Source organism: Sarcophilus harrisii, chromosome 3, assembly GCF_902635505.1.
Source record: "Sarcophilus harrisii chromosome 3, mSarHar1.11, whole genome shotgun sequence".
In the NCBI taxonomy this organism is placed as follows: Eukaryota; Metazoa; Chordata; class Mammalia; order Dasyuromorphia; family Dasyuridae; genus Sarcophilus; species Sarcophilus harrisii.
In genome coordinates this window covers 416016346-416034925 of record NC_045428.1, presented here as the reverse complement: position 1 = coordinate 416034925, position 18580 = coordinate 416016346, and the positions used below count along the sequence as shown (strand labels likewise).

The window sequence follows — 18580 nt, the reverse complement described above, 5'->3', positions numbered from 1 at the left end:
CCTTACCCCCACCTCCCTCCCTCAGACAAGTAATCCAGTATCTGTTAAACATGCGCAATTCTTCTAAACCTATTTCCACATTTATGATGCTGCATAAGAACAATCAGATGAAAAAGAAAAAAAAGGAAAGTAAAAAAGCAAACAAAAAACACTACGTTGCGGTCCACATTCAGTCCCCATAAGCCTCTTTCTGGGTACAGACGGCTCTCTCCTTCACAAGTCCATTGGAACTGGTCTGAATCACCTCGCTACCGAAAAAAGCCACGTCCCAAGATCTTGCTGTTGCTGTGGACAACGTCCTCTTGGTTCTACTTGCTGCATTTAACTTCAGTTCGTGTAAGTCCTTTCCAGGCCTCTCTGAAAGCATCCTGCTGGTCCTTGCTTAGAGGACAGTAATATTCCTTAACGCCGTCCCCCCACCGATCAGGGAAACATTGTAGATAAATGACGTAAGCAAAAAGTTTATTCTTCCTGATTTGTGGCTGGCATTTAAGGGCTTGTCTAAGTTCTACTACTGCATTGTGGCAGAATGGCGAACAGCCCCATGGGAAATTCAGCCTCTGAAATTGGGCAGGAGAACTGAGGGGGGTGGGGCGTCAAGAGATGAATGGTCGGGGGCGGGGAGATGGGGCTTTGCGGTTCGAAATGCCGGGCGTGACGGAGAGAGAGAGCCGCACGGCGGGGCAAGGGAAGGGTATTCAGAAAAGGCAGGCGGGCAGAGGACCAGCTTCTCCCAGCGGGCCTGAAGAGGCCGACGCCCCGGAGCTGCGTCCCCGGGCTGCAGCACCGCCCCGCGCACTGGGCCCAGCTCCTCCCCACGTTCCGCCCCGACCATTTAACCACAACTCTCGCGAGACGCTTGCGCACGGGCCAGCGCTAGGCAGGGCTGGGGGGGGGGGAAGGGGCGGGGCACGTGACGGGGGCGATTTGCCTTTGCGCTGGAGCTGGAAGAGGGGCGGGCGCCATTGTGCCTGGTGCAGGCCCTTTTTCCGTTGGAGGAGGAGGAAAGGAAACAGGGAAGCCGGACGCGGGGAGGAGGCGACGGAGACTCGCCCAGCCAAGCGCTGTAGGAGACCGGAGGGTTATGCGCGTCGGAGGTAAGCTAAGCTTCCCCCCCGAGCATCTGCCGAGGCCGAAAGGAGGAAGGGGGCCGGCGAGCGGAGGAGGGTGGAGAGGAGACCCCGGACCTGAGGAGGTAGCAGGCCCTATCACCCAGAATCGGGGCGGAGGACGTCCTCGGGCGCGGGCCAGGCCCGTACTCTGGGTCCCAGCCTTGGGGTTCGGGGGAGGGGGAGGGGCGCTCTTAAGCGGTCCGGGCGCCTTAGGGCATCCCCCTTCCCGGGTGTTAGTGCTTCGGGGCATTCGGTCCGGTGGAGAGTTGGGAGGGCGGGCTCTTCGGTGGAAGGAACGTGTGGGGGAGGGAGTCTGAGGTCAGGGTCAGAAATAGCCTGGGAGTGGGGCGAGGGGCTCGCTTGGGGGATGGAACCACCCACATGGCTCCGATTTTTGGCGAATACTTGTTGATTAAAAACGGATCCGAACTGAATCGGTGAGTGCCAACAGCTTTTGAATTAAAGCCAGTTTGCGAGAACCCTGTTTTGGGGTGTAGAGAAGCTTTGTGTTTCGTTTCTGTGTTTGCTGGCCGAGGTAAATTTTTGTTTGTGTGGGATTGGGCTATAAAGTGTAGTGAAGGGAAAATGTATCACAAATGCAATGCGATCCCTCCCGTGTTTTATATCATTTTATAGAATACTGCCCTTCTAGGCCTTTAAATATATATTTTTTTTACGATACTGTGATGCTGTTTTATTTTGGCAAAGGATGACGTAATAAAAATAAAATTTAATTGCTTATGTAATTTTAATTAAAAATCGAGATTTGACACAATTTTCTTTTTTCTCCCTAAGTGATAAACTGTCATAAATAGAAATTTACTAGCATGGGGGCAAAATAATTAGAATGACTTTTTAGCGTGGTTTATTGCTGATTTTAGCTGTGTAATAGCTCACACTTAGATAGCATTTTCAGGTTTACAAAAGATTTTCTTCGATTGTGAAAATAGTTAGCAAAAATATTTTCCCATTTTATAGATGAGGAAACTGAGACTGAAAGGGATTAAACTTGGTCAAACCCTGATTTTGGGGTTCTTTCTACTCTGTGTGCATTTAATGTTATGTTAAATGGAACCCTCAATGATGAGATTAATAGCAAAACTTAATTTTTGTGTGTGTGCATTTTTTGGCATTTTGGCATATTTGCTTCCTAAATCTCCAGATTATTTCTTCTTACCTAGAAGAAAAAGATGAGCCCTCAAAATTTCAGCTGAGATTACAAGTTACAAGTATATAATAGATTACAAGTAGATATATAGATGACAAAATAAAACCAAAATAAAATCTTCAGAAGCTGTAGGCCTTATTTTACCTAACATTCAATTTCATCTATCAGCAACCATAACAAATAACTGGTAGTTAAAACTGGTTGTTAAATCTATAGTCCATTATAATTCTTAGTGTTAAAGATTATATTAGTTGCCCCACAAAGGTCATATTCCGGAAGTAATCAGTTACTACAGTGCCATCCCCATTCCTTGTAAAAAATTTCCATTCCATGGTATTCTTCCCTGGTCTTTAATTTTGGAAATGGTAATAAATCATGATAAGAACTGCAGATAATGAGAGACACAACTTTGTTATTTTACAAATTAATCAGTCTTTGTAAGGGCTATTAGTTGGATAGATTTTAATTTCATTAGAACATAAACCATATTTTAAAACACATTTTTGCCTTTCTACCTTCAGATATAATCAAAGCTGATTCTGCTTGCTCTCAAATATATTCCTTTGTTGGCTCTACCAGTTATGCTGCATATGCAGAACAACCGGTTTTTAAAGTCACTAAGTTGACACCCGTCTTGGCAGCCATTTTGGAAGAGAGCAGGTTTTTTCAATCCTTTTGAGAAAAATATTTTATTTCTATTCTTATTTAAGCATTTCCATGTAATATTTTCCTTATGACTCATATGATTTACAAACACTTGACCTTTATAGTTGCAAATTAAAACTCACTTTAAAAATTAATACAAGATGTTTGTTAAATTATTTTATTAATTTGGGGATGATTCAACCACATCAAGAACTTCCTTGATACCACTTAAGTGATCTTAGAAGTTTAAAAAAGATTCTCTGTATATTATAGCAGAATCATTTAGAGCTTAAAGGAACCTTAGATAATTAACTAACCTTATTTTAACAAATGAGGAGCCTAAAGAATCACACCATCATAGAGAGCAGGAAGGGACCTTAGACATCATTTAGACTGATCTCATTTCACAGATGAGGACACCTATAGTTATTTGCCCAAGTTAACATAGATACCAACTGTCAAAAACAGAATTTGAATCTGTTCTGACTCCAAATTCAACACTTTTTTTCTTAAGGGAAGTTGCTTGTTAAAGGAAGGTAGCAGGGTCAGAATTTGAACCCAGGTCCTCTGATTTCCAAGTCTAATTCTGTTTTCCATTAATCTTAAATCTGTTAGGACTATGAAATTAAATTCTGCTTTCAGGTTTTTGTTAATTAGGTACTTTAACATCAAATTACTCCCTTTAATCAATCAGAATCAAGAGAGAAGTGTTTCCTTAGCATATAAACGTATGCAGAATAAATATAAAGAGAGTAATACAAATAAATGCAAAATAATATAAGGTGGTGAGGGGAGTGGCTCTAGCAGCTGAAAGGATGGAACAGGCTTCATGTAGAACATAGGTGTACTTTTTTTGGAATATGTACTGAAGACATTGGAGTTTGAATAAGGTGATATGATAAGATCAACAATTAGTAAACAGATGTCTTATAATACTGGGTGAATAAGACTTACAAAATACAGCAAACATAATTCTAAAGATTTTTTGAAGAAGAGGCTTAATTTGCTCATACTCCCCCCTTCCCTCCCCGAATTTCCATTTTGTTTTATTCTTTCTTTTAGACTTTAGATTAATAGTTATTTTCCTAGATGAATCACATATGTATTCTTAACTGATGATTCAGTTACTTAATATGAAACATTTTCTTAGAGAGAGATATAGAATAAGAAATGGAATTTGGATTGTTACAAAGCTGTCCTTGGGATCTTTGATACTGGATTATTTAGTAAGTCCACTTTAAATACAGGCAGCATGGTGTGTGGGTGGGGGGAAACTTAGGTTCGGTTTACATCATGTATAAAATGAGGATAATCATCCTTACACTGCTATTGTCAGAATTGTTAAAGAAAAGTCCTTTGTAAACTTTTCATTCTTACATAGACTTAAGTTATTAATGTTGATAGTGAGCAGTTTTCATGACTTTAAAATACCCTATTTTCACTGAATTCCACTGTATTATATATATGTAGTCAGGTTCCACCGTGGGTATAACTTTAATATTAATAAATGATATTTAAATGTTAATAGCTAACATTTATATAACATTTTAAAGTTTGTGAAGAACTTTATCATTCATTTGATCCTTGTGACAATTTAGAGGTGGATTTTATCACATCATTGTCCTTTTTTTTTTTTTTTTTTTTTTTTACAATTGAGGAAAATGATCTGAGAAAAGTCACTTCTCCAGAGACTTACGAGACAGTGTCTGAGGCAAGATTTGAACTGAGATATTCTTAACTCACATCCAGCTCTTTAATTTACTACAGCAACCTGTCTAAAGATTTCCATATATAATAGATTAAGGAAATAGAATCCACTTTCACATATATGTTAGTGTGTGGAGATAAATCATAAGATTATAATTTGGGAGCTGGAAATCTAGAGGCTTTTTTCTTGTTTAAGCAATTTCAGTTGTTTTCAGCTCTCTGTTGACCCCATTTAAGGTTTTCTTGACAAAGATGCTGGAATGTTTTATCATTTCTTTCTTCAGCTCATTTTACAGATGAGGAAGTTGAGGCAAACAGTTTAAGTGACTTTTTCAGGGTCAGACAGCTATAAAGTGTCTGGGTCACCTTTAACCTCATGAGTCTTTCTGACTTCAGGCTATCTGCTCTTTCCATTGTGTCCACTCTGTCATCTAGCTAACATATCTAGGAGCTAAGAGAACATTCATTTTACAGAAGGTTACATAAGTTAAATCCTGGCAGAACAAGGATGTGAACCAGTTCCTCTCATCCACTTCAAAAAAAGTAGGGTAAATTTCCATTTTGTTATGTTGGCATAACTATATGACATGGCTTATAACTTGTTTTATTTAGTCTTTACTAGATTTACTTAGGTTCACTTACTTCTTTGGCCAGAGTGGTACTAACAACAGAAACTAGCACAGTAGTCAGCAATTTTTGACTATACTTAGTTAATGAACTAGAACTATAACCCGTTTTTATTTTATTTTTTTTTTTTTGCTGAAACTGCGTTAAAAACCTTTTGTTTATTGATGTTAAAATGGTATAAGCATTGGAAAAATTGTTTTGAGAATTCCTGTTAAGCTGTTCACATTATTAAATGTGTACAATTTAATTATCAGATGCCCAAGATTGTAAAAACATAAGACTTGACCTAATGGAAATTAGTTGGTAGGTCCCATAATACTGTACTTGTACTTTTGATTTCATTTTTTTGAAGGGAATTTGTCGTGGGGGTCTTATCTTTAGTAGTAATGGGAAAAAATAGTCATTTTTATTGTATATGGGGAACACTAGGAAGTTGGAAGTATGTAGGGAATTGTAACAAACTGTAAACATGGGTGGGGCGATTGCAGTGTTGGTAGTTTCGGCTTCTAGTATATGACTGTTGTGTAAGTCTTGATTGTACAGACTGTACATCAGAACAAAACATCCATAGATAGCATCCCAGTTGCTTTAAACAGGAAAGGCACTAGAGGTCATCCAGAAGTTACTGTAGTTACTTTTCCTCTTCTTTGTGGTAATAGGAGAGGGGAACATGCATTTGTATAGTTGTTAATATATCAGGCCTTGTGCTAAGAGCTTTACAAATATCTAATTTGATCCTCACAGCAGCCTTGAGAGGTAAGTGCTACTTTTATCCTCAGTTTACACTTGAGGAAACTGGGGTAAACAGGTTAAATGACTTGCTTAGATCACTAGTTTCTGAGTTGAGAATTTTTAACTTGGGTCTTACTGAATTCACTCCTAATATTCTACCCACTGCCCCACTTTATTATCAGTAAAAGGGCAAGATGCCCCAGTTCTTGGAATGGATGTTGGCACACATTGTTGGGGAGGGAGAGAAACTCTCTTTGGTAATATTTGAAGACATACTATTATCTTACAAGAGAGATTCTACACTTTTTTAAAGTCCAGCTTATGTTATGTCCAAGGCAAACCCCACCTTTTAGGTCTGGGAGACGAGGGTATTTTAAAGTCATGAAAACTGCTCACTAACAACATTAATAACTTAAGTCTATGTAAGAATGAAAAATTTACAAAGGACTTTTCTTTAACAATTCTGACAATAGCAGTGTAAGGATGATTATCCTCATTTTATACATGATGTAAACTGAACCTAATATTGTCTTCCTTCTTCACTTTCTCTCCTGTTCCCTAAAATGAATCTCATATTTCTGTAGGTTCAGCTTATGGGTCAAATCAAAGGTCATCCTAATTTGGGAAGAGGCTTTTTCAATTATGCTTCATTGTCAATTAATTGAAAGATTTTTAGATTTTAGAACTGAAAAGACTTTGGAATTCATCTACCCCAACCCCCTTATTTTATTCATGAAGAAATCTAGGGAGAAACATTATAATTGCATTATATAAACTAGTAGAACTTTAGTTTGAAACCACATCCTCTCATGCCAAAGGATAAAAGATCACCATATCTTAGATTTAAATTGTAAACTTAATTTGAAGTTGGCAAAAAAAAAAAAAGATCTTAGGATATTTTGTGATTAAATGTTTATGGCATAGAGATGATTGCATGTATTCCTCTCCAAATGTTAGGGACAAAGTACAGAAAAAAATAAGGCCTTAGGGTCATAGGATATATAGTTGAGCACTTGAAGAGATCTTAAAGGACCATTTAATTTAACGTTCTCATTTTACAGATCAGATGAGAAGGTCCAGAAAAACATCATGTTCAAGGTCAAACAGGTAGTAAGTGGGAGAGCCAGGATTCACACTGACTCCAAAGCTGACTTTCTTTCTAGTGCTGTAGATTTTCTCTTGGGCTTGGGGCCTGAGCTGGGAGCTTCAATGGGGATTTAGAGCAGCTTGAGGAAATGGGAGGGCTTTTTTAGGTGTCTTGTGGGGAAGAGAAAAAGGGAAGACTCTAGGAGGTGGAATAAAATAGATTTTTCATAACCTAGCTTGACTAAGGTAGCATTACAAAGTGTGGATGATAATTTGGGTCGCTGAAAATTGCCATTTCAATTACTCCTATCTGTAATTATCTATATATCTGTCTTTCACTAGAATTATTTGATAGCATTTCCGACACCTCTGTGAGATTTTAAATTTCTGAAGTAGAATGTAGAATGAATTATGTTGAGTTAATTTTCAAAGACTTCAATATTAATAGCGAATAAATAAACAAGCATTGATGAAGTGCTTGTTTAGTCATTTCAATCAATGACATTCAACTCTTTATGATCCCTACCTTTTTGGGGAGATAGGTAGTGCTAAAGATACTGAATTGGTTTGGTATTTCCTTCTCCAGTTCTTTTTACAGATGCGGAAACTGAGGCAAGCAGGGTTCAGTGAATTGCCCAGAATCATGAATTCTAGTCAATTCTAGCCTAAAGTTGATCTGCAGTTTTTATATGATGTTAATACAAAATGTTCTTTTGTGATATTTTGTGACTAAAGAATGCTTCTAAGACATTTTCTTCCAAGATCATCACATTATAATCAAGAAAAATGAATCATTTAGTCTAGTCTTTTGCAAGAATAAAGTTTGTGAAAATAGTTTACAATTTATAGCTTTACTGGCATGATAAAATGATTAGAAACTGAGTGGTGTGATGATACTTATTTTTCTAGCCTTGAAATTAATAGAGTTACTGCAAAAAGGAGAGCGGGTATTAGTTTTATTAAAGCTTATACAATCTAGCTGATACTTTTACTCAGAAACCTCAGTTTCAACTAATACATTGCTTTAATACTGGAGTTCTTAATCTAGATTTGGAGAACTTGGAAAAAAAATGTTGGTGACTGTTTCAATATAAATGGTTTCCTTTATAATTCTATTTTACAAAAACATTTTGAGAGAAGATTCATAGGCTTTACCAGATTGAGAGTCTTGGGTGTTTTTGTATATGATACTGTCCATGGGCTTTTCTTAGCAGAGATACTGAAGTAGTTTGCCATTTCTTTATTCGTCCTCTGAGGTCTGATTTGAAATCAGATCTGATTTTAACCTCAGCACTATATCCATTTCAGAAAACCTTGTTAATAAAGTATTTGTTTTTCCTTTCTACTTTTTCTTGTCTCTTCTCACTTTTCCCCCTCCTCTTTTTCTTTCCCTTCCTCTTTCTCTTCTTTTTTCTTTATATTAAAAATCTAAAGCAATGAGCTTACAAAATTTGTCAGAAATGAATCATCCCTAGTATTTCCTGGAAATTCATTGAAAAATTTTGGGAATTGGCATGTTTGATATTTTTATAGTCTCTACTTACAACATTAGTTATAAGTACTAGTTCTTTCTGCTTAAATATTTTTCTGCTATTCATCTCTCTTCATAGCCAACTTTTTTTTATTCAGTTAATTTTCATACTTCTTGTCTCTCTCTTGTTTACCTAAAATACAATTTCTTCTGTGAATTTTGGACTTAATAGGTTGATTAGTAATGTCAGTTCAACTGTACTATTCCTGACCTTTAAGTTATACTGCTTTTCCTGAGAATGTTACTTTTTATCACATGTAAATAGTAAAATTTTGTTTGTTTTACTTATTGTAGAAACCTTTCTCCATCTCAGCATAGTAGTTAAGATTTTGCTTTATTTAACTTCTGGACCATATCATGGTGTCATGAACATAATAAATAGTTTAATTTAATTTGGATTTCTGTAGTAAATCATGCTCCTTGGACGTTGCCTTAATTATATTTCCAGAGATTTTAAAATAAATTTAGAGTAATAGGATACTGACTTGTGAGAAGAGCCTAGGTTGAGCAATGTATCTTGCTTGGTTCTTTTCCACTTGGAGGATTGGTGAGACGGTTTCTTTGCATGTGTAATGAAGAGGCCCTTCTTTCCATTTCAGAGCACTCTGGCTGGTATCTTCTGGTTACTTCCTTTCAGCTTCAGGGTGATGAAAAAACTTTTAATTGGCTTCAAATTCAAGAGATCTTGTGTTTCTTACCAGAGAAGAAGGCAGTCCTCATTTCCTCTCTCTCTCTGGAGAGAGAGGGAGGTTTTATCTGGAACCTTTTGTATGTATACTCAGTTACATCCAGCTCAGCAGCCAATTTATAAGACTTTTGTGTTTATGCAACTGACTGGGAGTAGAGGACACCTGCTTGAATGCTCTGGAATTGGAGGAATTACATTATGCATGCCTGGAAGTAGGTTTACCTGGCCTCCACTTTGAGTGGGACTAGGTCTGTCACATTGCATCATATTTTTAAGGAGTAGCACTTATTGGCTCAGTCCCCTATTGCACTAATGGGCTAATTGTCCTCATGTCTTTGGTGTCTTTGTGTTAAAATTATCTAATTGTTTCAGTCTTACGTAAATAAAATGGATAGTTGATTTAAAAAAATAAAACTTGTACTATGCCATTTTCTTAGTTCAGTGACTTTCCTTTCAAATCAAATGCTTACCTGAAAAATGAAGTAAACATCAGCTCTTTCTATTGGCCACCTTGACTTTAGTTAATAGTTCTATAGCATCAAATTCTGCTAATTTCTTTTTAAAATTAAAATTGATTTTTAATTATCTGTAATAGTAAAGTATGATGGAATTGGATTTAAATTTTTTTGTCTTAAATTTGAACATAAGTATAGATCTGATAAATTACAAATTGAAAAGGGAAGTCAACATTAATGACATTTTTAATAGGAATAAAATAAAATAATCATAAAATTATAATATTGATTATGTAAACTTTGTGATTCTAAATTTAAAAAAATTTTAAATAACTTTTTATTTTCAAAATATATGCAAAGATAGTTTTTAACATTCACCTTACAAAACCAAATTCTTCTCCCTTTTCTTCATCTACTCCCCTAGACAGCAAGTAATCCTGTATATGTTAAACGTGCAGTTTCTCTCTCTCTCTCTCTCTCTCTATATATATATATTTCCATGCTAATCATGCTGAACAAGAAAAAACAGATCAAAGAAAAAGAAAATTAAAAGCAAGCAAAACAACAAACATGAAAATACTATATGTTGTGATCCATATTCAGTCCCCACCGTCCTTTTTCTGAATGCAGATGTTTCTCTTCATCTCAAGTCTATTGGAATTGTCCTGAATGTGATTCTAAATTTCAAGTTTGAGTTGCAGATTTTGATTTAGAGCATTGAATTTCAAACACTCAGTCCTAGTGAGTAGAAGGAAATTAATTTATTTAACCCAGTAAGTGCTTTAGTCTAGTTTGACCTACTACTTATGCAATCACATTACATAAGTTTCCAAGTGACACGTATATTGTCAGAATTCAATCAAGTTATCTAAAAGGAATTGCCAGAAATAATTAACCTACCCTTGTAAATTTGCTGTCTCTGAGGTCTCTTATGAGTTCATTTTCTCCCTTGAGTTTCATTTTGAGCAGATTTCCTATTAGGTTATTTTTAATCTCCAAATTTGCCTGCTCATAATGGAGTGAGTATGTATTTATGTTCAGAATATTATATTGGACAATATTAAGATTATTACTGTTGTTTGAGAGCTACTTGCTAACTTTTATCTTTGAGGGTGTGTGGGAGGACAATGGGTTAAGTGACTTGTCCAGGATCACATAGCCTTGATTCCAGGGCTGGTCCTCAATCCACTGAGTCATCTAGTTGCCCCTAACATTTATCTTTCAAAAGGAATTTAGACCTTCCTGTTTAGGTCATTTTGAAAACCAGTATCCTAGATAAAATTATTAATCAAACTCAATTTAATGTTTGTTAACATTAGTACTTTTTTGGCTCTAAATATCTTTTGCTTATATTTTCAGTTTACCAACCGGGAAATGTGCTTGTTATACTTGTTTTATTTGTACCTTCTCTCATATCACTTGCTGACCTGAGGAAATGCCTGCTACTTTTTTGTTTTTATTTTGTTTTATTTCCTTTTTAAAAAATACTACTGTTAACTTCCAATTTGGCCCCTTTTCTTATTACCTTTTCTTATAATGTAGCAGCTCATGTACCCTTTCTTATGATAGCAGCTCATGAAGCAAAAAAAATTTACACATAGAAGGTTTAAGGTGGGTTGAACATTACAGTCATTTAAAAGAACAAATAATAATAATAATACATTATGTAAATACTTTAACAATTACCCCCAGACCCATTTCCTTCCTAATTTAATTTGCTACTAGAAGTAAACATACCTTCTCACCAGTCTTAACATCAGGCTAAGCTTTTTCTCAAATCTTTACTAAAGTTTTTGGAGACAGTGACAGTGTTAAGAAATATTTTCAGTTTATATAGTGGAAACAGGACTAGTCCAAATACACAGATTCACCTATCTTTTATGAACCTGGGCAAGTTATTTAACTGTCTTGTTAGTAATAACAGCTCAACAAATATTTGTGTGTGTGTGTGTGTGTACGTACATATGTGCTTGTGTAAATATGTGTCTATAAATGTATGTATATATCTTAACATTTTACAAAATGCTTTCCTCCTGGCAGTCCCGTGAGGAAAGTAATGGAAGTACAATTCTCATTTTACAAATGGGAAATCTGGAAACTCAAAAGATTAAAATATTTGGATTTTGAAAATTTCCCTACAAAGCAGTATAGTAGAGAATCAGAGATATATACTTAAGTAAAATAGATGTTAATTATTTGGCCTAATTTAGTTTTTCTGGAATTAGTATTTGGCTGTAATAGTTTAATGTTATCCAGAGTTGCTTATTTAAGTTTAGAACGACCTAGGAAATAAGTGAGAAAAAGTACAAAATAGAGTCCAACTATGATATAATTTTTTAATTTGGGAATTGTAAAGAACAAGCTATTTCAGATTGTGAATACCTCAACCTCAGATCCTTAGAAGCTGTACCAAACTGGTAGTTTCTGTCATGCTGGAGAGCCATCAGGTAAAGTTTCAGCAACAAAAATACTTCTCTTCCTGGGGATATGTGGGTGTTCAAGGAAGACTAGCACATCTGGTGTGAGGGCTTTCTTGAGCACTTTGCATGTTGCTTATCCATCTTTGGTGTCTAGCTGGCACTCAGTTCTTGTGACTCCATTTGGGATTTGCTTCAAGGTAAATCAGCATGTAGAATGGCCACACCTGGGTAAATTGTCTTTATAGGTTGTGAGTGACTGATGGGCCACCAACTGCCACCAACTGTGAAAAGTTGGTGTGAAAGCAAAATAGAAAGCATCAATATGAGATTGGAGGCTCTTTTGTATTTTGTTTCAAAGATTATCATGACCAAAGAACTCATTGCCAGTTGGGCCACCCACTGAAAATGAGGTTTTTCCATAACTAACTTGGGACCTTGGAAAGTAGGTAGTCTGTTGCTCAAATGGTTAAGAGATGCCTTTTAAATACCATTGAGAACTTGCATACCTATGTTACTAGACTTCATCTCTATGCTGGGATGCTGCATTTGAGAAGGATCATGAAAGGGGATCATGAATATTGAACTTTGTTATTGTTGCTGCTGTTTCAAACTTTGGGATCCCATTTGGACTTTTCTTGGCAGATGAGGAAATTGAGATAAACAGTTAAGTGACTTGCCCAGGGTTCCACAGCTAGTAAATATCTGGGGCAGGAAATGAACTTTGATCTTCCTAATTCCAGGCATTCTATCCATTCTATGGTCTAGCTGCTACCTAGTCTAATACCTTCTTTTATAATTTAGGAAATTGAGATTCAAGGACATTAACTGACTTACTTAAAGTTTACTTGGTAGTAGATGAGATTTGAACCTATATTCTCTGGTTACAGAGCTACTATTTTTCCCATGTTACCATGTTGCTTCCAGAGGAGACATCTTGAACTTTGTTGAACGAATATTGCTTAAAATGCAAGTCTCAAGTGGAACCAGTGATAAATGTTTTAAGCATCTAAAATGTGCCAGGCTTCTGATTTTGGAAAAACAAAGAAATGAGTTTATATTTGATTAGAAATGGAAGCTTTTTTTTTTTTGGCCGGGGGTGGGGGAGTAGGGATATAAGGTTATTGAGTTTATGATATGCCCAGGGTTATACAACTAGGAAGTATTGTGTTTGAGGCCAGATTTGAACTCAGATCCTCCTGATTCCATGGCCAGAGTTCTATCCACTGTACCACCTAGTTGCTCCAAGCAAGCAAAATTTTTAATAATGTCTTATTAAAATAAGGTACTGGGAAAAACATAAAGGTGCATAATGGTGGTTAATGCTGTAGCATCTAGGTCATCTAACATCTACACAATATTTATAGTGTGTTTTAATGTATGTATGCCTTCTTTCATTATAATGTACATTTCTTAAGATCAGGAACTATTACTTACTCTTTCTAATCCTGGTATCAAGAACATAACATACAGTACGTACTAAATAAATGCTTGTTGATTGATTGAGGACCAATTTTGATTTCACAAGAATTTTTGAGTTGACACTGTTAAGAATTTTTTTTTTTGGTTTTAAATTAATTTTTAAGTAAAAATATATTAAATATTAAATTACCATTTAAAAACTTTTCGATTATATTTTCTTTGTATGTAGTGATTTCTAATAGTCAATTTACAATGAACATTATATTAGAGTCTTAATGTAGAAAATGCAACCACAAAAATTATACATTTGTATTGTATACATATATAACATTTGTATGTTATGAAATTATTTTATTTTTATACATTATCAATTTCAGTAGGTAAAATTGTTTTAAAACATCAAGCATCTATTTCCTTCAAATTATTGAGTCTAAAGCAGTTGAACATTATTCTACTCTCCATTTTATTTTAAAATGTTAATCTCAGAACCATCAAAAAGAAAGTAAGCAAGTCCTTTGGCTTTAGGTTATTGGGGCCCACAATATTGACTTATTCTTCATGACCTTGAAGCAAAGTTTTGTAGAAACCAGGAATTAATATATGTCAGGCATTGTAGGTGACTGATTCCTTTATGACAAGGCTGTTTCATTTTTACCTCTAAATCCTAATAGCCTAGGATTAGTGCTTGGCACATAATAGGTGTGCTTGAAATGTGTGTTGAATTGTATTGTGTACAGGTAGTTTCTAATTTTCTTCGTTATCTTAAAACTTTTTTTTTTTGTAATAACTTTTTATTGACATAACCCATGCCAGGGAAATTTTTTTTACATTATCCCTTGCACTCACTAATGTTCCGATTTTTCCCTCCCACCCTCCACCCCCTCCCCTAGATAGCAAGCAGTCCTAATTATGTTGAATATGTCGTAGTATATCCTAGATACAATATATGTGTGCAGAACCAAACAGTTTTTTTGTTGCACAGGAAGAATTGGATTCAGAAGGTAAAAATAACCCGGGAAGAAAAACAAAAATGCAAACAGTTTACATTCATTTCCCAGTGTTTTTTCTTTGGGTGTAGCTGCTTCTGTCCATCATTGATCAATTGAAACTGAATTAGGTCTCTTTGTCAAAGAAATCCACTTCCATCAGAATACATCTTCATACAGTATCGTTGTTGAAGTATATAATGATCTCTTGGTTCTGCTCATTTCATTTAGCATCAGTTCATGTAAGTCTCTCCAAGCCTCTCTGTATTCATCCTGCTGGTCATTTCTTACAGAACAATAATATCCCATAACATTTATATACCACAATTTACGCAACCATTCTCCAATTGATGGGCATCCATTCATTTTCCAGTTTCTAGCCACTACAAACAGGGCTGTCACAAACATTTTGGCACATACAGATCCCTTTCTCTTCTTTACTATCTTCTTGGGGGTATAAGCCTAGTCGTAGCACTGCTGGGTCAAAGGGTATGCACAGTTTGATAACTTTTTTGGGCATAATTTCAGATTGCCCTCCAGAATGGTTGGATTCCTTCACAACTCCACCAACAATATATCAGTGTCCCAGTTTTCCCGCATACCCTCCAGCAATCATTATTTTTTCCTGTCATCTTAGCCAATCTGACAGGTGTGTAGTGGTATCTCAGAGTTGTCTTAATTTGCATTTCTCTGATTAATAATGATTTGAAACACTCTTTCATATGAGTGGTAATAGTTTCAATTTCATCATCTGAAAATTGTCTGTTCATATCCTTTGACCATTTGTTAAGAATTTCTTAAAATCTTTTTTAAAATTTCAGAATTTTCCTTCTTTACAGGAATGGTATGATATATTGGAAAGAGTACTGCATTTGGAACTAGAACTCTCCTACTGACCTTATTCATTACAAGTCATTTAACTTTTGGACTTCATTTTCCTCATTCTGCAAAATGAATTAAGTTGGACTAGAAGATCCCAGAGGATCCCCTCTAGGTAGAAAGATGAAAGCCTCACATGTACCAACTTGTACTTTAAGTATATTACTTTGTAATCATATTCCCATTTATTATACTTTTTTGATACTTAGAACGTAATTGTGAGAAAGAGAGTTTTGAGGAGAAAAGGATGAGTGAGTGTGCGGGTGTGTGGGGGGGGATTAACAAAAGTGGTAGGGCAACATTAAGATTGCTACAGAGTAAGTAGCACCTGAGAACTTGTAAATGGAAAATCCTATTTTTCCTCACTGAGCAAGGTAGTTAAGGAAACCTTAGTTCTCCAACTCTTTGGCTCTTTAGTTAGAGATCTGCAGCTGTGGGGATATGCAATGTCTTGGGTCTGTGGATTGACACCTTTACTTAGACCATACCCTCTTGAAAGCATTGTTTGCTCCCGAGTTCCTATTTGGATATCATGAGATTTAAAGATAGAAGTGTATTTAGAAAAAAAGAATAGCTACATGAATTGTAATGTCTGGAGACAGTAAATAATCTTGCTATTTCCATTAGATTATAAATAAAAAGTTATAAACCAGTATAGAGGAATCTGATTTAAATCTAAGTGACATTAGATCTAGAGCTAAAAGGACAGGAATATTGTCATGTCATATAATATAACCCTCATTTCTTTGATGAGGAATTAAAACTTACAGAGGTTATTAAGTGACTTGCTGAAGTTTTATACAAGGTAATAAAAGTAGCAGAACCAAGATTTGAACCCAAGTCTTTTGATTCCATACCTAGTACTTTTCCCATCATAATATCATGCTATACTGCTTCCCACCATTTAGTGTCTTCAAAAAATTATATTTTAAAGAAGGCTTTAAAGGCTTGCCAAAAGTCATATTGCTAATTTGTAGATTTAGAAATTAGGTTTCTTGACTTTTCCTACTATAATAAAAAGGGAAATAAGAACAAAAATAGTTAGACCTGTATGTATTAATTTGAGAATAAAAGAATAAATGAGTGAAACATTTATTAAGTAGTTACTGTGTACAAAGAAAACTGCTAAGCACTTGGGATACAAATAGAAAAGCAAGACAGTCTCAGCCTCTCAAGGAGGTCACTTCAAAGGAGGAAAAAGTCCTCCTTAGGGAGTAGTGACAAAAAGCAGATGGAAATGGCTATTCTTTAATGTCATTGATACTGGCAAAAATCTTAACTGTTTCTGATATTGAACCATTTGACCATGCCAAAGACTTTGATAATATTTTGTCCCCTGGAAGTTTCAGTAGATTTGGTAATTACAAGAGTATTTGCCATGCTTCATCTCTATGATGGCTGAGGTCATTGGTTTGAAAGCATTTTTAGTCTCAAAGCCCGTGGATAGATTCAGGTTCCTGGGCTGTCTCTATCAAGTTCTGAGGGGAGAATTTGGTCAGGGTAGTGGTGGAGGTGCCCATGCAGCACATGCAGCTGCCTATCCATCCTTGTCCTGTTTATTCCCTACAAGGATTGTTAGCCTGTCCTGTGAGAAGTTTTTGGTTGGTGATTGGTAGAATTGCCTGCTTTTACAGGAATTGCTTTTCTAGATGGTGAGTCTGAGAACTTGTCTGGAACCATGGAAGCAGAACCTGTGCTTAGGAGGGGATCCTCTTTTGCTTATCTGCCTCTTACTTAATAGGATAGTTGGTTAGCAGTTGTTGCTGGTAGTGATGAGGAAGATGAGCCCCCTTCTCCACAGTGATTGCTACCCTCTATGATGATTGAGGAAGCTTGGCTGGACATTTTGGTTTTGGAGGGGGATATTGTTATTCCCAAACTTCTTGGGTTTAGGAATTCTGGGCTTATCCCCTTCAGGTTCTAAAGGGAGATGCTGGTGCTGGTTTGACTTGGCTGGCACATGCTGGCTCTGTCTCCCTTAGGGTACTTTACTGATTTAAGCAATAGCTGAATTTTAAAAAATAGCTACCATTAAAATAACAAGACATTGTAAAATTAGTATTTGATCAAGTTCAAATAGTACCACTCCTACAATTTCAGAAGTCATCTTACAAGGGTTTTCATTGTTTTCTTTAATTCAAACACTGTCACAAGTTGAAACATATATGAAGTTAATTAGGCTAGGAATCTAATGTTTTTATTCCACATGTGGTAGGAACTATCCTTTATTGAAAAGAACCAATTTAGTTTTGTAACATGACATTTATAGATTGAGAAAACATGAGATAAGTCTTATTAAATTTCTTTTTTCTGTAGATTAGTTTTTGCAGAGATTTACAAATAGAGATTTTCTTAAATTTGGCCCCAGATACCAGCTTCTCTATAGGATCATGATAGAGAAATATTATCTAGAAAAATTGGCTCACCCAGTGCTATAATGTAGTTTTGGTTTATACAGTTTGGATAATTTTACAGATTATTAGGGTTAGGGGTGTATAAAGTGTCCGGGACTTGGTTTCTCAGGAGTGGATTGTATTATCTCTATTCAAAAGTACTTTATTGATTTTAATTTTGAAATCCCCTTTTTAAAGCAGATGATAATTTAAATCAGATTACGGATTGTTGCTTTACCCTTTTGATAAGTGTGCTTGAGTTTATTTTTTTCCCCAGAGGCAATTAATTGAAATTTGCATTTCACAGACAACCTTAAGAATGGAATCCAAACCTTCAAGGATCCCTAGAAGGATAACTGTTGAGCCCTCCAGTTCTTCCTTAAGTGCTCGAACTGTATCTGGAGGCAGAGGAAGTGGTATGAGTGATGCATATCACCCAAGAGACTCTCCATTCAGACTGAATTCTGAGCATCAGGTAACATATTAATTTGAAACATTAAAGATATTTTCCCACTTACTGCATTAATAGTTAATTTGTGAAATTATCAAGTAATCAGATTATTGTGTGTTTTTAAAAATTAAAATATCAATTAACTTTTGAATATAGATGTTACTAAATTAATTATATTTCTAAACTTCCTTTAATAAGGAAGTAAAAATTTTGTTTTTCCTTCTCCTCTAGCACATCACAGTGCATGCCCAAAACAATAATGAGTTGTTATTTAACATTTT

General features: G+C 35.7%; 1 protein-coding gene across 5 annotated transcripts in view; it reads left to right on the top strand.

Moving 5' to 3' along the window:
• The first annotated feature begins 921 nt into the window (after nucleotides 1-921).
• MARCHF7 (membrane associated ring-CH-type finger 7) overlaps nucleotides 922-18580 on the top strand; it is a 47004-nt gene continuing 29345 nt past the window's right edge. For 2 of the 5 annotated variants that reach the window (XM_003763890.4, XM_012544756.3), the window contains exons 1-2: nucleotides 923-1097; nucleotides 18156-18323. In XM_003763890.4, coding sequence (XP_003763938.1) covers nucleotides 18168-18323 — 156 coding nt within the window. In that variant the 5' untranslated portion in view covers nucleotides 923-1097; nucleotides 18156-18167. Of the gene's footprint in view, nucleotides 1098-1439; nucleotides 1550-18155; nucleotides 18324-18580 lie in introns of those variants that run through there. The other 3 variants (XM_031960590.1, XM_012544757.3, XM_031960591.1) reach the window with 3 other exon arrangements.